Genomic DNA, 24,054 nt, shown 5'->3' with positions numbered 1-24,054 from the left:
GGTCCAGGTGTGAAGAATGCAAGTGTGTGTAAAACTTTTGATTATAATCGTTGGCGCACAAGTCAACCACATTTAGTTCTATGACGCTTTATACAATACAGACTGATTCAAAGCAGCTTTACAGAGATAAACAGGAAAATAACAGAGTTAATGTTGTATACTTCATCAGTTATGAAATAAACTCAATTTCAGCTGTGCAGCAGCGCTACTGAAGACAATCGAGTCATTATTCAGATTCAGTTCTCATCCAGAGCATGGATAATGGATAATGTGACTGAATATGGGGAGTTGACAAATGCTTATTTTGTAAAAGACAATTTTTGAAGAAGAAATGCATATTTATTGCATATGTATTTATGTAGTTTGAAGTCTGGTGTTTGAGAAAATATAAAGGATCACTAACTTTGTAAATTCTTTCATTGTTTTTAATTACACACATACATTTTCAGCATGACAGAGCTTTATCTTCATTATTAGACACTTTCTACACTTTAAAATTCTAAATATCTGTTAAGTAGTTGAAAGATGATTTCAGCCATGGAATAAAAAGATAATTGCTACTTTTTATTTCACAGTTTTGAGTTTATAGTTTTATGTCACAATTCAGTCTTCAGTGTTACAAAATGACGCTAATCAGTGTTGGGGAAAGTTACTTTTAAAAGTAATGCGTTACAATATTGCGTTACTCTCAAGAAAAGTAACTAATTACGTTACTTAGTTACTTTTTATGGAAAGTAACGCGTTACAATGTTGAGTTACTCCCTAAAAAAGTAACTAATTACGTTACTTATTTACTTTTTATGGAAAGTAATGCATTACAATGTTGAGTTACTCCCTAAAAAAGTAACTAATTACGTTACTTAGTTACTTTTTATGGAAAGTAATGTGTTACAATATTGCGTTACTCTCAAGAAAAGTAACTAATTACGTTACTTAGTTACTTTTTATGGAAAGTAATGCATTACAATGTTGAGTTACTCCCTAAAAAAGAAACTAATCACGTTACTTAGTTACTTTTTACGAAAAGTAATGCATTACAATGTTGAGTTACTCCCTAAAAAAGTAACTAATTACGTTACTTAGTTACTTTTTATGAAAAGTAATGCATTACAATGTTGAGTTACTCCCTAAAAAAGTAACTAATTACGTTACTTAGTTACTTTTTATGAAAAGTAATGCATTACAATGTTGAGTTACTCCCTAAAAAAGAAACTAATCACGTTACTTAGTTACTTTTTATGGAAAGTAATGCATTACAATGTTGAGTTACTCCCTAAAAAAGTAACTAATTACGTTACTTAGTTACTTTTTACGAAAAGTAATGCATTACAATGTTGAGTTACTCCCTAAAAAAGTAACTAATTACGTTACTTAGTTACTTTTTATGGAAAGTAATGCATTACAATGTTGAGTTACTCCCTAAAAAAGAAACTAATCACGTTACTTAGTTACTTTTTACGAAAAGTAATGCATTACAATGTTGAGTTACTCCCTAAAAAAGTAACTAATTACGTTACTTAGTTACTTTTTATGGAAAGTAATGCATTACAATGTTGAGTTACTCCCTAAAAAAGTAACTAATTACGTTACTTAGTTACTTTTTATGGAAAGTAATGCATTACAATGTTGAGTTACTCCCTAAAAAAGTAACTAATTACGTTACTTAGTTACTTTTTATGGAAAGTAATGCATTACAATGTTGAGTTACTCCCTAAAAAAGAAACTAATCACGTTACTTAGTTACTTTTTACGAAAAGTAATGCATTACAATGTTGAGTTACTCCCTAAAAAAGTAACTAATTACGTTACTTAGTTACTTTTTATGAAAAGTAATGCATTACAATGTTGAGTTACTCCCTAAAAAAGTAACTAATTACGTTACTTAGTTACTTTTTATGAAAAGTAATGCATTACAATGTTGAGTTACTCCCTAAAAAAGAAACTAATCACGTTACTTAGTTACTTTTTATGGAAAGTAATGCATTACAATGTTGAGTTACTCCCTAAAAAAGTAACTAATTACGTTACTTAGTTACTTTTTATGGAAAGTAATGTGTTACAATATTGAGTTACTCTCAAGAAAAGTAACTAATTACATTACTTAGTTACTTTTTATGGAAAGTAATGTTACAATATTGCGTTACTCTCAAGAAAAGTAACTAATTACGTTACTTAGTTACTTTTTATGGAAAGTAATGCATTACGTTACCTTTGTTAATTTTTAAATCTGGGCAGGGCTTGCTTGTCTGTTTTTATTATAAAAAGTAATTTTTTTTAGAAAATGTAAAAGACCTTTCACACCAAAAAATGAAATGAATAAGTCTCAGGCTGAAGGAAAAGTAAATTCACGTCTGTACAGTAGAACACTCTTCAGCAATGAGAAAAATGAAGCACAAATGTTAGTTAATCTAAAGTAAGTTTTGCTTATTAGTATAGTTGAATTGGATCAACAAAGGTCAGCAGCAAAGACACTGGTTTATAAAATGGGAATAAATGCATGAAGGAAACAGAACAAGTCAGATATTTTCTTGTAAATTAAAATAAGTAATGCGTTACTTTAGTTACTTAAAAATTAGTAATCTGATTACGTCACTAGTGTTACTTCTAATGTGTTTCCCCCAACACTGATGTTAACATTTTACAAAATAAACACATTTTTCTTTGTACCAATACGATGTGCAACAGCTTACATTTAATTACCAATATAACATGGAATATCTATTTAATGTAACCTACACTGAAAAGTTTTTTTTTAACATTGTGCAATTTCTGGCACAATTAACAGCTCTGAGTAAAGATGAAACCCCACACTGCAGCCGTGATTGTAGCGTCACATGGAGATGCGTGTCGCTGGAGTTGACTGTGTGTTGTTCTCATCACAGATGCTGGCGTGTTACTGTTCGCCCAACCAGTACCCGGTGTCTGGACAGCAGTACCGACCCGTGGGTTCAGTGCCGTACAGCACTCAGAGTCAGATGCCTCCCGCACACACACAGCACACAGGTAAATCACTGCACAACACACACCAGAGGAAAACAACACACAAGAGGGAAAACGTTTTAAATCTGGGCAGGGTTTTCTTTGTTTGTTTTTAATATAAAAAGTTGATTCCAAAAGGTTAAATGGTTGTGCCGTGTACTGCGGTCAAAATGAGTTTGGAAATGAGTTTCATCTAGTGGACGAATTTGGTACTGCGTCCGAACGAAATCTAACTGAAAGCTCATGTTTTTCAGATATCAACCTCAAATTTAGAACGTTAGATTTATGACAGATTTTTTTCCTCATACTTTTAGAATAAAATGTATTTAGGAAAATATATATTTCATAAATTTAAAATCTAATTCTTGTGCATTGTGAATTTGGGCTTTAGTCTCACCACAGTCTAAATGGATCATTAGGGGCAAAGCACCGAAGGCGTGAAGGCATTTATTGTATCCGTTGGTGTTCTTCTGGCTCTTGAGTCTATGGCAGCCCATAGAACCGCTTGTGGGAAAGATACGCAAATTGGCACAATGATAGAGGACAGTCTCAACATTATCCACGGCAAATTTGGAGTCTCTAACTCACTCTCTAGCGCTACCACTTGTCCAAAATTTCACAATTTATGCTAATAACTTTTGAACAGTAATGCACAAAATCAGATTTTTTTTTTCTCAGAACCCTTGGCTCATGTCGAGTCGATTGAACACCAAAATGTAAAAATCGTACGTTAGTTTTTTTCTGTTTTTAATAGTTCGTAAAACCTACTTTTTCGAACTCGTCCTTGACGGTTTGTCTGATTTTCACCACAATTGGTGCAGATCATCTTCAGAACATGCTGGCAAAAAGTTATGGAATTCAAGTTGATTAGTCAAACCGTTTTCGAATAACGCGCAAACGAATTCTACGAAAATCACACAAAAATGGATGTGAGGCTATATCTCCGCAACAGTTTGGCATATTGAGACCAAACTTGGTGTGTGTTATAACAGGCATGACCCGAGACTACCTGCAGTGTTTCAGCACAGTGCCACCTAGTGGTCAGGAGATACGAAAAAGTCTATTTTTGATTATAACTTCTCAATGGTTAGGCCAAAAATCACAAAAGTCTCTTTAGATTTGGCGCATCATGCTGAGTCTATATTTCGACTATATTTGCAAGATTTGTGTTAGGAATGTTTGGGAATCTAGAACTGCTGGCTCACTAAAGCTAAAGACATGTAATATAAACAGCATGTAATGTGAGTCCATGAAGCACTGAAGCACTGATCTGTTATGAGCACACTGACACATTCTCATCCGGCGCTGCATCAGGAGGCCGCTTTCTTGAGCTCCTGCTGATTGTAGATTGTGTTAATGACTGAGCCGTGGCTCCACGCTCTTGTTCCATATCCACACACTCTTGTGTGTTTGTTGTTTGGTTGTTCTCTCCTGTGCTGCACACACACACACACACACACACACACACTGTGATTGTCTGAGGAAAGGAGGCAGCACCGCAGGGGCAGGAGATCGCAGCCCGGAGCTAATTACAGCGAGGCAGGCGTTTGTCCCTTTAACACACACAACACAGGTTTTGTTTTAGCCGTATTGTTCTCTTCAGCTCTGTTCAGCCTCCTGCGCACAACAACAGATGTTTGACTGGATTGAACTGAAGACGCTTTTGTTGATGCTGTGAATATCCGGTGTGTCGGTTGTCGGAGCGGCTGAATGCGGGGCCGAGGCACTGTCTGAGACGCCCTACGATTCTCACAGTGAACCGGTCTCTTTTCCAGCCCCTCACTCCTCCTCGAACACTCGCCGCAGGATCCGTCTCAGAGTCACGGGATGAGTTTGATGCTCACACAACATTAAGCTTTTAACATCTGTGCTGTTTGAATAAAACGCTGAACACGCTTCTCTTTTTTGGGTCAGTTACTGGTGGATTGCAGTATGGCTTTATTCATTTTAATGTTTCTGAAAAAAGTCTCACCCAGGCTGCGTTTATTTTTGATCTAAAATACAGTGAAATTGTGAAATATTATTACATTTTGAAACAACTGTTTTCTATGTTAATATGTGTTGAACTGTAATTGATTTCTGTGATCAAAGCTGGATTTTCAGTCTTCAGTGTCACATGATCCTTCAGAAATCATTCTAATATTTATGAACATTTCTATTATCAATGTTGAAAACAGTTGTGCTGTACAATATTTTTGTGGAAGCAGTCTTTTATTTTTCAGGATTCACAGATGAGTAGAAAGTTTTAAAAAACGCATTTATTTGAAATAAAAATCTACTGTAACATTATAAATGTTATTTACTGGCACTTTTGATTGATTTAATGGATCCTTCATGAATAAAACACAAAAAATAGCTTGTGTTTTGTTTAAATCTTGTTAAAAATGGTAGTGTATCAGTTTCCAAAAAAATAAAAAGTGTAATAATATTGTTTTTACTGTATTTTTGATCAAATAAATATTGGTATACATATAATTTGGAAACATCTTAATAAAAATCTTAATATTTCAAAATTTAGACTGGTAATGTTTTTTGTTTGTTTGTTTGTTTGTTTTAAGACATTTAATGTTTTATGTATTAAATGTTTTCTGTGTTTGTATAATATGGTAAATAAAAGCTTGTCTCATTTAATTCTATATATTAGGGTCTTGAAAATAATTGTACGATTCATATTAAATGAATCGAGTGTAAATCAGCTTTATGAAACTGAAGTCTCAAAGCAGTTAAATCTGATTCTGATTGATTGAGACTCATTTAAAAAACTGATTTACATCAGATCTGGTATTTGTTGGGTTTACTGTAATGAGAGCTCATTTCTAATAAAATACACAGATGTGAATAATGTCATCTCATTTGTATCTTAAAGGAACATGTTGTAATAATGTCTGAATGCTGTGTAGAGATTGAATGATGATTTGCCCCAGAAATGAAACCCTTCAGATGTTCCTGACTCTGCAAACCGCCGCTGAATCCAGTAACAAACATGTTCTCCTGTTCTCTACTGCTCGCTCAGCCGGAGTGTTTAATATTATATTCCCATCATGCTCCGCTCCTCGGCGGAGGTGAGAGAATAGAGCTAAAAATAGCGTGCGTTCGCCGTCTCCTCGCCGCGGGCCGTCCGTTTCCTTTGTCCCACTTCTGCTCTCATCTGGGCTAAATTGATTGCTGTCCCTTTGGCCAAAAGCCATCAGAAATTGAAAACGTCCCGCTTCGCCCTCCGCTCGCCTCCCGCAGGGCAGCTCCTCCACAGAGAGCGTGTTTGATATGGCGCTCCCCGATAACCTTGACACCGATGCAAATGATCCGCTGGTAACGGGCCGGTTCCTGCACCTGTGTGGGCCCTGACTGTTAATTAGAGGCTGTTCTTACGTTGACAATGAGACGTGACGTTCGCCGCTATCTCGTAAGCTATTGTCATTTGGGGAGCGTGTGCGTTCGGATGATGAGAGGCGTAGTTATGAGATCACCAGTGATTTAAAGTGTTTAGCTGGTAAGGGTATCATTAGCTGGTTCTGCTCTAATTGAGGAGCTTTATAAAAACATGAATGTGAATTCAGAGATTTGAGCTCAGTGCTGAGGATGTGCATCAGGTCCAGCTGCTCATCGTGTTAGTCCTGATCTGACAGTGTTATAGTACCACAATAAAAAATGTAATAAAAAATCTGAGATTATAAGATTAAAGTCGTAATATTTTGAGAACAAAGGTGAAATAGTACAAGAATAAAGACGAAATACTACGAGAATAAAGTCAAAATACTAACAGCATAAACTCGAAATATTATGAAAATAAAGACAAAAATAAAGATGAAATATTTTGAGAATAAAGACTAAATACTACAAGCATGAGGTCGAAATACTACGAGAATAAAGACAAAATATTATGAGTATAAAGTAAAAACACTAAGAGCCTAAAGTCTAAATATTATGAGAATAAAGTCAAAATAATAAGAACATAAAGTCTAAATACTTCACGCCTGAAGAAATATTATACGAATCAATATTATAAGAATATTATAAGAATAAAGACGAAATATTATGGAAATGAAGTCGAAATATGAAAATAAAGACTAAATATTTCGAGAATAAGGACGAAATACTACAAGCACAAAGTCAAATTTATTACGAGAATAAAGTCGAAATATTACAAAAATAAAGATGAAATATTTCGAGAATAAGGACGAAATACTACGAGCATGAAGTCAGATTTATTATGAAAATAAAAACGAAATATTACAAAAATAAAGATGAAATATTATGAGAATAAAGTTGAAATATTTAAATAAAGTTGAAATACTACAAGAACGAAGTCAGAATGCTATAAAGTCGAAATACAGTGAGGGTCAACAAAATGTGCACAGCCTTTCCAAAACGTGCAAAACTTTGCGTGGACATTCATGACCCAAAATGAGAAATATCCACCAAATTTCAAGAAACAACAAAGAGTTTAAAATGTTTGTCCTGGTGCTCTCAATCTGGGCCATTTGCATACACAATAGGCTAGAATATACTCTCACAATAGTATAACTTTAATCTCGTAATTGCTACAAATTAATTCTCGTAATTTAGACTTTATTTTCAAAATATTTCGACTTTATTCTCATAGTTTTATCTGATCTACAGACACTTGTGATAGAAATATCTGAATAACACTCATAATGCATTCAGAATCTGCATATTTTTGACGATGTTGATGAGAAATCTGATTTGAATGTATCTTTGTATGAAATGTACAACATATAATCTAAAAATGACTGATATAATTAACCAAGTTGGAACAAATGGAATTAATTTTAATGAATTAAATTCATAGCTTATAATGGTTTGTGTACGTTTGTTCAGGTTACCAAACTGTGATGCCGAATCAGCAGCAGAACTACCAGAACATGATGCAGCCGCCGCCGAATCCCAGTCTGGTGAGCAGCCAGCACAGCAATATGGGAAATCAGATGCAGATGATGGTCCAGTATCCATCAGTGCCATCTTATCAGGTGAGTGTGGCGTTGGTGTAGTGAGTCTGTCAGTAGAGCTGCTCCACATCATGAATAGAGCGCATTAGTGATTATGAAGCTGTGTTGATGAGCGTGTGGGCTGTCCGCTGTGTCAGGTGTCCGTGCCGCAGCAGACGTATCAGCAGCCCGCTCCTGCCTCCAGCATTCAGGTCTACTACAGCATCATACCTCCCAACCAGCAGAACGCCGTCAGGTACGTCCACACACACACACTCACACTGACTACACATCACAACACAACATTTATATGATTCGCAGACATATTAGAACTCATTAAGACCTTCGACAAAATACAGACAGAATTGCAATGTGGCTTGGTGCGATTATCAAATCACAAAGGCTTTAATTATAAATAAACAAAATATACTCACTGTGTGTTTTCTAAATGAAGTGTGGCACTGTGTTCGTTTACACAAGAGCATTTATGTGAACCAGTTTACAAAACAGATTTGGAAAGTGTCATAATCAGAATGAAAAGCACACAATATTGTGATGATCCGCCGGTGTAAAACAGAAAATAGACAGAATAATGAATCTGAAGATCACTGTTTGGAGTTCACTTATAAAAAACAAGTGAAAACATAACAGTTTTTCATGTGTCTCTTGACAAATGTTCATATATGGGTCAATGACGTAACACCTAAATTGTCTGCCCAATAGCGTTTTTTCAGATAAAAATTGGTTTAAATGCGTAAAAACAATGTCATATATATGAAATACTTTGTCTATGTAAGTACTCACTTTAACTTTTCAAAAAACTTTAGTTATTAGTCATTTTTCTCTCATTCAAATTGTTAAAATATCATGTGGTGCAACCGTTTGGCCATAATGTAAAGTTTTCCTCAAATAATAAAGTCAAATATATTGTGAAAATAAAGTCAAAAATTACGAAAATAAAGTTGAATTATTATGAAAATAAAGTTGAAATATTCCGAAAATAAAGTTGAATTATTACGAAAATAAAGTCGAATTATTACGAAAATAAAGTTGAAATATTACGAAAATAAAGTTGAATTATTACGAAAATAAAGTCGAATTATTACGAAAATAAAGTTGAAATATTACGAAAATAAAGTTGAAATATTACAAAAATAAAGTTGAATTATTACGAAAATAAAGTTGAAATATTACGAAAATAAAGTCGAATTATTACGAAAATAAAGTTGAAATATTACGAAAATAAAGTTGAATTATTACGAAAATAAAGTTGAAATATTACGAAAATAAAGTTGAATTATTACGAAAATAAAGTTGAAATATTACGAAAATAAAGTTGAATTATTACGAAAATAAAGTTGAATTATTACGAAAATAAAGTCGAATTATTACGAAAATAAAGTCGAATTATTACGAAAATAAAGTCGAATTATTATGAAAATAAAGTTGAAATATTACGAAAATAAAGTTGAATTATTACGAAAATAAAGTTGAAATATTACGAAAATAAAGTTGAATTATTACGAAAATAAAGTTGAAATATTACGAAAATAAAGTTGAATTATTACGAAAATAAAGTTGAATTATTACGAAAATAAAGTCGAATTATTACGAAAATAAAGTCGAATTATTACGAAAATAAAGTCGAATTATTACGAAAATAAAGTCGAATTATTACGAAAATAAAGTCGAATTATTACGAAAATAAAGTCGAATTATTACGAAAATAAAGTCGAATTATTACGAAAATAAAGTCGAATTATTACGAAAATAAAGTCGAATTATTACGAAAATAAAGTCGAATTATTACGAAAATAAAGTCGAATTATTACGAAAATAAAGTTGAAATATTACGAAAATAAAGTCGAATTATTACGAAAATAAAGTTGAATTATTACGAAAATAAAGTTGAATTACTACGAAAATAAGGACAAAATATTTCGAGAATAAGGACAAAATACTACGAGCACGAAGTCAAATTTATTACAAGAATGAAGTCAACATATTACGAGAAAAATGACGAATATTACAAAAATTAAGTTTAAATATTACGAAAAAAAATCAACATATTTTTTTTTCAGTTAACCTTTTTCAAGTAATGAAAATGTTTTATTGGCTTTCATTTGTTATAGTTAACTTTATTGACCCTGGTTAATTTTGGGTTAGTTTTAATTTGGTTTAATGCTTGGTTTATAAAACAGACTGGAATAAAGCTACAAAAAGAGAATAGTGTTAGTATTCATAATAAATCAGTTTAAGTTTTTCCTAGACAAATCATCAGAGCTATTTACAAAAACTCAAAAGAAATGCAAATACTTTGTTTCTAAAAAAAAAAAAAAGAAAAAAAAAAGAAATGTTAAGTATGTAAAGGAAGTGAATTAATTTTAATATAAACCATGGTCGCACCACATGAAATTTAAGGCTACGCCCAAATAATCTAGATAAAACACTAAATTGTAATATGAATTAATATGTGTACACAACATTCCTAATGTTTGAACAATTACAATAGATATTATTATTTGTATTTGAAAATTAGCCTTATTCGTCAATAACCCATATATTTCCTTTATTCAGACTGATTTAATTCTCTTCTACAAATTCAGAAATGGAAGGTTTTGATTGTGTTGTGAAGCGGCTCTGTCCACACAGGTTAAGCAGGTTAGTTGTGCATGTGCGGTGAGGAAGAGGTGGTCTCTGGGGACTCTGACTTTAGTAGGCCACGCTCAAGATGATTTATAAGGCCAGAGATGCAGCTGGTCTTAATATAACGCGGCGGGTCCCGTGAGGAGAGCCATGTGAGCGCAGCACATCCTTCATATGAAGCGGCTCACAGATGGGCCGGTGTCCTTATTAAAGCTGGGCGCGCTGAATGCCGATGATCCGCGGTTGTACCGCAGCTGACGTGCTGAAGCTGTGCGTGTGTTTGTCTCCTCAGCTCCTCCGTGGGGTTCCTGCCTCCTCCAGGAGCGGAGCAGATGTCGTTTCACCGCACCACGCCACCCTGCGGCTCGCAACAGATTCCCGCCCAGCAGTGCTCAGGTACATCCATACGGCTCTTCCTCTGTGTTCTCTGCACCGCATTCCGCTCTTCTGACATACGGCCCCAACGTTAGCAGAATATTTCACTCCAGTAAATCATTGAGCTCAAACAAATACTCCATCAGCTGCTTCATTTTCTTCATGATCAGAAATGAGGAGCCACAATTTAAAAAATGTTAAGTTAAGTTAAAAAATAATTATTATTTACACTATCAGGAACTCAACAACCAAAACAATTGTATTTTTACGTTAATGATATCTCCATCAGGAACTATATCTGCATCAGACCAGGTCTGTTCCAGTCTGGCTCGGTCGCTGTCGGCACAGAAAGTCGCATAATGTGTGGTGTCTAAAAATTATATTCTTACAATTTAAGAACTAGTTGTCAGTCATTTTCACATAGATTTTTTTAAACATGTTTAATATTTACGACACCAGCGATTATATGTGTCTATGTGCTGGAGATGCGTTCACTGGCAAACATCATTCTGCATTAATTTGCTCATTTTGTCCAAAAAAAAGTTTTTGTTGTGATTTATTTTGTCTTACTTTTAAGGCGAGACACTGCATTCAAAAACAGTTTTTTTTCATGCACCTGTCAAGTTTGAGATTTTGGTCTTTTTGGTGTTTCATGAAGTGTTTTTTCAGACTACTGGAAGGAAAACACCCCAAAGACACTGTTAAGTCTTTCTTTTATAGCACTTTATCTATTTGTGTCAATAGATTTCAATTACAATACAGATTTCTAAAGGCCAAGAGTGTTTTCTCCTACACTGAGACATAAATCTCCACTTCAGCAGCACTTACACACACCACACTTTACATTTGTGTTCCTGTCTATATCCTGAAGATTATTACAGAGGGATTTGTTCAGATAGAATTTGCTTGATTTTATACAACATTTTATTCCCCCAAAAAGGTTTTCTGTCTGTTTCTCAGGTTTTTTTATTTTATTTTTTTAAATTATGGAGTGACAAAATGAGATACCAAAAATTCCCTCTAATATGTGAAATAAATTCAAATATAATTTTGAAACTGACTTCATCCAGTGTTTAGATTTTTGTACTAGAAATGTATGCAAATTAGCACATATTTAATTAAATAATGTCTCATTTGCATATTTAAACCTAACATTTTAGAAAACTTGTAATACAAAAAGTATTTGCAATTATCAATGTAATGAATCAACTGGGTAAGTAAGGTGATCACTATTAGTTCATTTATTACCCTATTCACCTGCAGTGTCTGGCCTGAATTCATAACTTACTGCTATACGGATTTAAATAGTTTTGTTTTTGAAGAAAAGTATACCCTAAATTATGTCAGTGATTCTCTCATTTTAAAGATGATCAAGAAATATTATATTTCGATCTGCAGTGTAATACAAGTTAAGACAAATATTAGCCTATACCCTTCAATATATAGTTTTCTTTCTTAACTTTTAACTTCTTCTAAAAATGTCTTATCAAGAATATTAAATGAACCGGCTAATACATTTTCTTCTTCATAAATATACAAACATGACAAATAGCTTACACTCCAAAACAAAGTCTTCATGTAAATTCATAAATCACGAATATGACGAAATAAAATTATTCCGTATAGCTGTATTAATTGTATAGCTGTAAAAGTTGTATAAGGAAATTATAGTGCCTTGAATTTATTAAGTAATGTTTAATTTCGTTTGTTTCGTTCTCTGGAAATGTAAAGAAAAAAAATACAGTTTTTACTTGGAACCAATTTATTTTTAATCCCTGGTTTTAGACAAGCATACGTGAGAGATCATTTATTTATTATTGCTTGAATAAACGTTTAAAAATAGTGCTAGAAATGTTATAATTAAGGAAATTAAACAGACTCAGGCATTTGAAAAGACATAGTGAAATACGTCTATTATTTCCAAAAAAAACATCGGACATAATCAAAACATATTTGAGACTGTGGCAATGCATTACAATATTGAGTTACCCCCTAAAAAAGTAACTAAGTACATTACCTTTTATGAAAAGTAATGTGTTACGTTACTTTTGTATTACTTTTTAAATCTGGGCGGGGTTTGCTTGTTTGTTTTTAATATAAAAAGTTGTATTTTTGGCATTTTTTCACACCAAATGCACTCTTCAGCAATAAAAGTTTTTGTTTATTAGTATGGTTGAATTGGATCATCAAAGATCAGAAGCAAAGACATCAGTTCATAAAATGGGATTAAATACATAAAAGACATTTGTGTTATTGAACATTTAATTATTGCAGGTTTGTGTTGAATTTCAGTGTTTTTATTCATTTTGAAGAACACTGAATCTGTTTTTTAGTGAGTGAGATGAATTAATGCATGTTCACATTTATTCTAGAACTAAAGTAACATCTTACAATTTCACTCAACATGGGGACAGGAGAGCTGTCAATCAATAAATGAGGGGGAAAGTAACTGGCGTTACTTATTTGAAAAAAGTAACAGATATTTTCTTGCGTAACGCGTTACTTGAAAGAAGTCATCTGATTACGTAACATGCGTTACTTTGTTATTTTGTATTAATTTGTAGTTAATCGTGTTGGTTCTGACACAGATCCATGTTTCTCCTCTTCGTTCTTCTTCATTCTCACACCGATCGCAGCACAGTAAGCTCAAACTCATTGTCGTGGATCAGAGCGTGTGTCTGGAGAACAGGATGGACGTATGATTCATCTGTAAAGTGTCGCGGTGAGCGTCTCTTTGGTGTGACCTTGGGTCTGGTGTGGTTTCCTGCGAGGCGTAGAGGTGCTAATTGAAATGACACTCTCTGCTCCCGACAATCCCATTAGTGAACAGATACGGCTGGTAATTAAAAAGAAATTCCTGCGCCGCTTTGTCTGCGGTTACGGCTATCTCCTAAAGAAGGCCTTCACGGCTCCTGCCGTTCTCATCCTCCCTTAATGTGAACGTCTTCTCTCTGATCGCTCTGTCGCTCGCTTTAATGACTAATTAAAAGAAGGGCTCCTCAAATACTCAAATTAGATTTCTGTTCCCCTTCTTGAGCGTCTTGTGGTTTAATTTGATTGGAGGATTAGGCGGCGAGAGAAAGAGGGCTCTTCTGCGCTGTTTTACTCTCCTGTTCAACGGCTCTCGAGTCACTGTCCGCACCGTGAGACGTCTGGATAACAGTCTTCTGTTGAGTTAATGTGCCCTGGATTTGAAACCATTTCATCACATTATATCTCTATTTACCATAGATCTATCTCTATCATTACAATACTGTTATTGTGGTTTTTATATTTTCAGATTTATTTTTATTATTTTTTATTTTTTTTAGTTTTCACATTTAGTTAAAATTTTTATAATTTTGTTGAGTTTTCATTAGTTTTGCATGTCTATTTGTGACTCTGGAGAAGCACAGGTATATTTGTTGCTATAGTCAAAAATGCATTGTATGGGTCAAAATTATTGCTTTTTCTTTCATGCCAAAAATCATTAGGATATTAAGATCATGTTCTATAAAGATATTTCCTACTATAAATATATCAAAACTTAATTTTTGATTAGTAATATGCATTGCTAAGAACTTAATTTGGACAACTTTAATGGTGATTTTCTCAATATTTAGTTTTTTTTTGCACACTCAGATTCCAGATTTTCAAATAGTTGTATCTCAGCCAAATATTGTCCTCTCCTATCAAACCATATGTCAATGGAAAGATTATTTATTCAGTTTCAGATTATGTATAAATATCAATTTTTTTTGTTTTGTGGTTCAGGGTCACATAAAGTTAGTTATTTTAGTACCTCAAGTTGAAAATGAGAAATTCTGTTGTTGTTTAGTTTTTTGATTTAATGAACTAAAATAACCCTGCTTTGACCGTGGCTTCATCGTTTTCCTAATGTTCATCATCATAGCGCTTACACAGTGAAGGTGGCAGAATGAAAGACCTGTAACGGCTCAGTTTGTGTGTTTCTGATTCTAATATTGTAAATGATGATGAGGCATTGTGTAATTGTGTGTTTAGGTGGTCCGCCTCCATCAGCAGGTGGGATGGTGATGATGCACCTGACGTTACCTGCGTCCCAGCAGCCTCAGTCACATTCACCGCAGCAGTGGAAACACAACAAATACTACAGCTCACAGAAACCCAACCACGTCTGCGCTCTGGAACCGTCACGAGTAAGAACACGCCGACACTGTTAAAGGGGTCCTATTATGCTTTTTCACATTTTGAACCTTAGTCAGTGTGTGGTGTGTGTGTTTGGACATTAAAACATCTACAAAGTTACAAATCTGAAAGTCCACTCCAAAGGGAGATGTTTAGTTTAAAAAAAAAACCTTTTCAAGAACTACAACGAACGGCTCCTTTGGACTACAGAGTTTTCCGCATTCTATGTCGTCACAACGCAGTCCATTAGAATATCATTCAAATAAATCCTGCCTGTGGAAATTCTAATCATTTAGTGCTTTAGAACTTTAGTGATGTAGCATTGATTCATTTTTGGCTGTAAATGTACTCACTCTCTGACCATCCCAGATTAGGATGAGTTTGTTTCTTCATCAGATTTGTATAAATGTGTCATTCCATCACTGTCTCACCAATGGATCCTCTGGAGTGAATGGGTGCCGTCAGAATGAGCGTCCAAACAGCTGATAAAAACATCACAATAATCCACAGCACTCCAGTCCATCAGTTCACATCTTGACAAGACAAAAGCTGAAACAAATCCAGTATTAAGACTTTTTTTAACTCAAATACATTAAGTCCGTAAAAGTGGTCTGGTCTGAATCAGGAGAGAAATCTGCACCGTTTACAAGCCAAAACAGCTCTGAACAAATATGTGGCTGGATTTTGATGGACTTTTTTTAAAGAAGAAAGCATTATTATGGATTATGGACTCAATGTATTTGAGTTAAAATGTCTTAATGATGGATTTGTTTGAGCTTTTGTCTTCTCCAGATGTGAACTGATGGACTGGAGTGGTGTGGATTATTGTGATGTTTTTATCAGCTGTTTGGACTCTCATTCTGACGGCACCCATTCACTCCAGAGGATCCATTGGTGAGACAGTGATGGAATCACACATTTATACAAATCTGATGAAGAAACAAACTTATCCTAATCTTGGATGATCTGATGGAAAGTACATTTCAGTCTGCAGTGAATGGGTGCCGTCAGAATGAGAGTCCAAACAGCTGATAAAACCATCACAATAATCCACACCTTTTCAGTCCATCAGTTCACATCTTGAGAAGACAAAAGCTCAAACAAATCCAGCATTAAGACGTTTTTAACTCAAGTACATTAAAGTCCGTAATCCATAATAACGCTTCCTCCAGTGAAAAGTGGTCTGGTCTGAATCAGAAGAAGAAATATGCACAGATCAAGCACCGTTTACAGTCCAAATCAGCTCTAAATTTTAACACTTGTCTTGTCAAGATGTGAACTGATGGACTGGAGTGGTGTGGATTATTTGTGGATGTTTTTATCAGCTGTTCGGACTGTCATTCTGACGGCACCCATTCACTCCAGAGGATCCATTGGTGAGACAGTGATGGAATCACACATTTCTCCAAATCTGATGAACAAACAAACTCATCCTAATCTCATTTTTAGTTTGTTGTTCATTGAGATGTTATATGGTTTGTCCACAGAGCAGTCCTCAGCTGGGCAGCTCGTCTTCATCACCGGCTCAATCCCCCACACCGACACACCTCACTAACGTCAAGAACATCCGCCCCGGCCTCAACACCGTTCCCATCATGCCTCATTTCTCCAGATCCTTCGTTTCAGGACAAGGTGAGTCCTGTGGTCCTGTCTGGTGTTTCTTGAGGTGTTGAGGGTCATCAGGTGTGTTGTTGTTGTTGTTTCAGGTGACATGCGTTACCCTCTGCTGGGACAGGCGCTCCAGTACAGCCCTCAGATTCGCCCTCCGTTACTTCAAGCCCCGCCCATGGTGTCCAGTCAGGTCAGCCCACCAGTCACAATCCAGATCACATTAACATATGCTAATGATGATATGTGACCCTGAGGTATATTTGCAGCAATAGCCAAAAATACATTGTATGGGTCAAAATGATCAGTTTTTGTTTCATGCCAAAAGATAAAAGACTTTCCAAACATGCGGAAAGAGCGCTCAGAACTCAAAATGCGCAGTGCCCCTAGTCTCTACTGCCAGCTCAATGCACAGTTGGAAAACTATAGATTGTGAACAAATACAATAATAATTATGTGTTAAAAGTGAAGGTGTTTTTGTGTAAAATGAGACCATTTTTATCCATTTAGCCCAATGTATGTGGGAATCGGACACTTTTGAATTCAGGTGTACCTTATCTTGCTAAATGTAGACACCTAAAGGACATATTGCCTCCATTCAAATAAATCTCAATAACTTTAAAAACAAAATGTTACAAAGAAAATTATTTTTCCCTTGTTTACTGGCACCTAGTGAAATCAAAAGAAACTTTCTGCATGACGATGGGCCAAACAGATCTTAAAAAAACAGACTTTCAGATAAAAAAAAATCTGAATTTTTTATTTTATTTGTGTTTATCATAAAATTATGAAAAAATACAATAAAAAATATTAATTATTCCACCCATGTGTTAAAATATAGGGTGTTTTTTGTGAAATGAGACCATTTTTATCAAGTTACTCCAATGTATGTTTTAAATTCAGGTATTCCAAAATCAGTAAAAAAAAATCCAAAATATGACAAAGAATTTAAGAGATTAAATGCGATTTTCTCAAGCTTTAGATTTTTTTGCACCCTCAGATTCCAGATTTTCAAATATTGTCCTATCCTAACAAACCATACATCAATGGAAAGCTTATTTATTGAGATATATAAACCTCAATTTCAAAAATGGCATTAAAGGTGCCAACATTTAAATAAAATATCTAGATTGCTCCTCAGCACTGAATATAGATACAGATTGTGACAGAAAGTGTAATGAGAAGTGATTGTTGAGTTGTTAAAGTGTGTTCATCTTCTGTCTAGGCTCCGGTGGGGATCCGGCCCGCGGGTCGAGGCAGGAAGCCACAAAGGAAAGCTCTATCTACAGATTTCAGTGTAAGTGACACAGGTAACGGTTTGATAGAGCAGCAGTGGACCAACCCTGATCAAACACACCTCAACAAGCTCATCAAGCTCCTTCATTTAGGACTGTTTTTTGTGTTTCTATTTGCGTCTGATTCATCGTAAGATCGAATCCAATATTTGGTGATAATATAGCAAAATGAAAGATTTATAAGCATTTGTTTGGAGTCGGGTCATTTTTGACCCGGGAACACCACAAGTGTGACTTTTTGCAATTTTGTACAAAATAAAAGCATTTAAAAGCAAACTTCCTGATTAAACATTAAAGCACACTAGTGTGAGAAACAGTGCACATTATTTTAACATTTTTTGTTTTATATTGTGAAAATTATTCATAAATGTTTCACTCAAAAAACGAGGTGCCTGCTTTCAGATAAATGAGGCCTACGATTAATCAGATGCAAATAGAAACACAAAACCAGTCCTAAATGAAAGAAAACAAGTTGACAAAAAGATTGAATCCAATATTTGGTGATAATATAGCATAATGACAGATTTATAAGCAATTATGAATTATAACAAGTGTGACTATGTGAAATAAAACCCACCAAAAATAATAATCTTTTAAAAAAAAAATGTCTGAGAAGTACTTATACCCTGTGTGAACAAAGTCAGGACATTTGAGTCCAATCCAATAATGTTAACTAGTTTTTTCGGGAAAAGGAAAATCTTTTCCAGGTCAATTTGACCTGAACACAACCAGAGGGTTAAATGGGAAAAGATGTCAACAAGAGAAATTTTAGCGATAAATGGCGTTTCCATCAGCTACGTTTTAAAACGCTGAATATTATTTCGCAAAAAATCCTTGGATGATAACCTGGGCCCAGTTTTTCAAAAGTAATCCAGTGGTATTTTGGATCACGGATTGGATCAAATCTTGGAAATGGGTTTTTCAAAAGTAAAAGAGGGATTTTGAATTTGGATCAAACCGGCCCTTTGGGTTATTCAAAACTTTGAACTCAGATTGGGATCTATTTGATCCAAAAAAAAAAACAGGATTATCCTGATCCCATCAGACGGGTGGATTCAGTTGTGATTTTTTTTAACCAAATAAAATAAAAAAAAAGTTTTATTTTTTAAGTGAATGATCACAAACTTAATGGTTACTGCTGATATATAAATTCCTTCATATTTGAAGCCTATATGACGCATGTCACATCTAATGAGATATAGTTAACAACAACAAAAAAACAACATCAAAGCTATCAGATGTCAAATAAATGTCACTGTTGCTCATAGCTCTATAATTCCACAGTATATTAATGGCAATGACCACAACAGATCATCTCATAGTTCAAAGTAATTTTTAATGTCCAGTGTGTCCTTCATTATGTAAGAACATTGCTGGCTGTTCTGGTTCTACATCAGGCTCAGGTTCATCAAAATCGTCATCAAGAGGGACATGACGCCTGGTTGCAATGTTATGCCAAACACTGCATGCAAGGATTATGTTGCATGCCACCTTGGGTTGCATTTGCAAGTAGTTACGACATTTAAATTAAAACAGTTAAAACAAACAATGGCTATTTGTGGCCACTGGTATTTTGCCTACCTGTTGTACTTTGCTAACCCACTGTTGGTTCCATTTAAGGCTCTGGTAAACAGGATTTGGTAATCCTGAAATGTGGGATTTGCTCACAGTGATCCAACCCAATGTTCCTTTAAAAAACTGTCATAAAAGTAAGATAGATCAGTTAATCCTGGATAGAAAACATGGGATTTCCAAATCTGGACCAATTTGATCCAGATTACATTTTTGAAAAGCTGGGCCCTGGCTATTGGTGCTCAATCTTCTGGAACAGTGATGCATGTAACCCACAAATGATGCAACAAAACCAAATCACTGCAGCTTAAGTGGATCATTATGAATCAGTCCTGACTGTAGGATCAGTGAATATTGTGTTGTGGGTTTGTTCTGAGTGTGGTCCGTGTCTCCTGCAGTGACGGGTCGTGTCCTGGAGGTGGCGCTCCTGTCCAGCGGGCGTCAGTGGTGTGGAGGCCGGATCTCTGCTGTGACACCTGTGCAGGACACCAGCTCCAGTCAGCAGTGACCCACGTCCTCCGACACCGTCCCGCTCACATTCCCCAACGGGACGCTCTTCGGACTCTGACGGACACGCTGATGTCCAAAAAGGAAACGGTGGAACGGACCGCAGCTGTGTTCTGCTCTCTCATTGGACAGTTGACTGGAACAAATCAAAATGCAGCCGGGACTGTGTTCTACTTTATTTTTTTATCACCGTTTGTTGGTTGTTTTTTATTTGAACGATCTGGTGTTCAAACACTTCAGATGGACTTTTTCCATTGGGTTTCACATTTGTATTCCGTCACTTTCTCCACCAGCCGTCGGCGCTCCATGTGACGCGTTCGCGGTGTGCCTTCAGTCGGACAAAGATAAACGCGTCTCGCTGTCCCGTGACACACACAACCTGTTTTTTTGTAAATAATTTATATCATTCCGTTGATGTCTTTTTTTTTTTTTGTTAATTTCGTTTGTAAATTTAGTTTTTAATTTAAGACGTTATGCCACACCTTTGTGTCAGCACATTTTTAATAAGTTGAACGGTTGTGTTTGCCGTTTTCACACGTCATGTCATTTTCTGGGGGTATTTTAATATTATATTCATACTGGGGAAAAATAAAAAGAGAAAAACAGAAAACAGTTTGCACATTTATACCAACTCTCTATCTCTCTCTATATATATATATATATATATATAAATCTATTTTTTCTTTTGGAAAAGCGTGTGGAAGCCTTAAGGCTGTTTGATGTTTACTGGTGCGAGTCCATTTTTATTTCGGTTTGAGAACCAATAAATGTTTACACCAAATGATCTACTTTATCAAACGCCGTCGATCAGTTTGTGGTGGTTGTTGCTCCGGTGTCGCTCTTCCCGTCTCCGTCATTCATCAGGCTTTATTTTCCAGCGATCCGCGGCGACGGACGGCGTCGTTCGTCTCAATTCTGCTTTTATTGGCTCATTTGTCTGCTACATTAACCTGCAGTTCACCTCATCCGTGCGAACGCCCCGCAGTTCATCTAGATTCTTCTCTTCTTTTCCTCCTCCAATAACATCAAAGTCATTTGGCAAAGGAGAAATCCCCCACCTGCCGCTGCTCTTATTGAGCCGGAGGGAGGGAGGATGGATGGCTTTATCTTCATATGAATGTCCGGTACGGCTGTGAATTGGCTGAGCGCCGGCGAGATTATTAACGTGTAATTAAATCAACATCTGGAGAGCTCCGCCGCACGAGGATGAGGACGAGGGCTGCTCATAAAGGCTCCGTCTCTCTCGCCGTCGAGCTTCTGTTTGTTCAGCAGTAATTGATGTTTTTATCAGAGAGTCTCTAGTGCTGGAATGCTCCACCATCCAGTGCTTCTCCATTATACCACAGTCAAAGTGTGCAATAATGCAGTATTTTGATCTAAAAACATTGAAGTCAGGGCATAAGATTGTTTTTCATGTCAAAGCAGCTTTCAGCACTGCAGGCGAGAGCATATTCACTCCTGAATCACTCTCATCATATAAAAACAACAAAACAGTGCTAGAAAAATGCATGGTGAAGACCAGAAAATTGACTGAGATAGTTTCCACAATCATTTATATTGTAAATAAAGCACAGATTTTTTAAAATATTTTCATTATTAAAATATTCTATGTACATTTCAGTGTTTTAGTATTCATATGCTATTATCATTTCTGTTTTATATTGGATTTTATTTTATTAACTTGTTAGTTTTTTATGTGTGTATAGTTTTTCCTTGAAATTTTAGTACTTCCACTTAAAAGAAAATGAGAAATATTGCTTTGGCAACTATCTGATAAATTTTTTATGCAAGGTTTTTTATATATATTTCAAGTATTTTATTATGGTTTTAGTTACTGCTACATTTACTGCACGTTGTCTTCTTTTGTTAACCATGACACACATTTATACAACTGGAATTATATGATCATAGGGCGAAGAGAAAAGAAGACTCTGGATATGAATTATGAATTAGTGAAGATGTAATGTCCGGTAGTCAGTTGTTCACAAGAGGAGAGTCATGAATACATCTATATTTAAACAAAAAAATCTTCCATGAAACATTTCAGTGACTGATTGTTTTATCAGATGTTTGACCAGACCTTCTCTCAGTGTGAAATGGACTTTCAGTGATCAGATGTGAGCAGCTGTCATTGAGATGAATGGGAGATCTGATGGAGAACTGCAGGTATCTGTTATGTTCAACTCAACACAAGTGTGATGTTTACAGATCAATGTTAATAGTGATTTCATTCAGCAGCTGTACTAACTTCAGATTTCACATTAACAGATGCTTTCATCAAGAAGTCAATGAGCCAAATGATTTGCGATCCTTTCTCGTCCCGAACTGAATAAAATGTGAATCTAAACCTAAACCCGATCTAAATCTAAGTCTCGATCTGAATCAAAAGATTCACAAACCGAGCTCCAAAATCAGGATCTGAATCAAATGATTCGCGAACCGCGCTCCAAAATCAGGATCTGAATCAAATGATTCGCGAACCGAGCTCCAAAATCACGATCTGAAACAAATGATTCACGAACCGAGCTCCAAAATCACGATCTGAATCAAATGATTCGCGAACCGCGCTCCAAAATCAGGATCTGAATCAAATGATTCGCGAACCGCGCTCCAAAATCACGATCTGAATCAAATGATTCACGAACCGAGCTCCAAAATCACGATCTGAATCAAATGATTCACGAACCGAGCTCCAAAATCACGATCTGAATCAAATGATTCGCGAACCGAGCTCCAAAATCACGATCTGAATCAAATGATTCGCGAACCGCGCTCCAAAATCAGGATCTGAATCAAATGATTCGCGAACCGCACTCCAAAATCAGGATCTGAATCAAATGATTCGCGAACCGCGCTCCAAAATCAGGATCTGAATCAAATGATTCGCGAACCGCGCTCCAAAATCACGATCTGAAACAAATGATTCACAAACCGAGCTCCAAAATCAGGATCTGAATCAAATGATTCGCGAACCGCGCTCCAAAATCAGGATCTGAATCAAAAGATTCGCGAACCGAGCTCCAAAATCACGATCTGAATCAAATGATTCGCGAACCGCGCTCCAAAATCAGGATCTGAATCAAATGATTCGCGAACCGCGCTCCAAAATCAGGATCTGAATCAAAAGATTCACGAACCGAGCTCCAAAATCACGATCTGAATCAAATGATTCGCGAACCGCGCTCCAAAATCACGATCTGAAACAAATGATTCACGAACCGAGCTCCAAAATCACGATCTGAATCAAATGATTCGCGAACCGCGCTCCAAAATCAGGATCTGAATCAAATGATTCGCGAACCGCGCTCCAAAATCACGATCTGAATCAAATGATTCGCGAACCGAGCTCCAAAATCACGATCTGAATCAAATGATTCGCGAACCGAGCTCCAAAATCACGATCTGAATCAAATGATTCGCGAACCGCGCTCCAAAATCAGGATCTGAATCAAATGATTCGCGAACCGCGCTCCAAAATCAGGATCTGAATCAAATGATTCGCGAACCGCGCTCCAAAATCAGGATCTGAATCAAATGATTCGCGAACCGCGCTCCAAAATCAGGATCTGAATCAAATGATTCGCGAACCGCGCTCCAAAATCAGGATCTGAATCAAATGATTCGCGAACCGCGCTCCAAAATCAGGATCTGAATCAAATGATTCGCGAACCGCGCTCCAAAATCACGATCTGAAACAAATGATTCACGAACCGAGCTCCAAAATCAGGATCTGAATCAAATGATTCGCGAACCGAGCTCCAAAATCAGGATCTGAATCAAATGATTCGCGAACCGCGCTCCAAAATCAGGATCTGAATCAAAAGATTCACGAACCGAGCTCCAAAATCACGATCTGAATCAAATGATTCGCGAACCGCGCTCCAAAATCAGGATCTGAATCAAATGATTCGCGAACCGCGCTCCAAAATCAGGATCTGAATCAAAAGATTCGCGAACCGAGCTCCAAAATCACGATCTGA

The 24,054-nt window shown here is 35.8% G+C and overlaps 1 protein-coding gene across 1 annotated transcript in view; it reads left to right on the top strand.

Moving 5' to 3' along the window:
• The window catches only part of LOC141340494 (R3H domain-containing protein 1-like), a 51,086-nt gene extending 29,453 nt beyond the window's left edge, over positions 1–21,633 (top strand). Inside the window, exons 18-26 of the mRNA XM_073845485.1 lie at positions 2,883–3,003; positions 7,819–7,967; positions 8,084–8,181; positions 10,864–10,967; positions 14,949–15,103; positions 16,580–16,724; positions 16,799–16,893; positions 17,926–17,997; positions 19,966–21,633. Of these exons, the coding sequence (XP_073701586.1) occupies positions 2,883–3,003; positions 7,819–7,967; positions 8,084–8,181; positions 10,864–10,967; positions 14,949–15,103; positions 16,580–16,724; positions 16,799–16,893; positions 17,926–17,997; positions 19,966–19,968 (942 nt within the window). The 3' untranslated portion in view covers positions 19,969–21,633. The remainder of the gene's footprint in view (positions 1–2,882; positions 3,004–7,818; positions 7,968–8,083; positions 8,182–10,863; positions 10,968–14,948; positions 15,104–16,579; positions 16,725–16,798; positions 16,894–17,925; positions 17,998–19,965) is intronic.
• The last annotated feature ends 2,421 nt before the right edge of the window (positions 21,634–24,054 follow it).

The sequence above is a fragment of the Garra rufa genome, chromosome 8 (assembly GCF_049309525.1).
Source record: "Garra rufa chromosome 8, GarRuf1.0, whole genome shotgun sequence".
Classification (NCBI taxonomy): Eukaryota; Metazoa; Chordata; class Actinopteri; order Cypriniformes; family Cyprinidae; genus Garra; species Garra rufa.
This window is presented reverse-complemented; position numbering and strand designations above follow the sequence as displayed.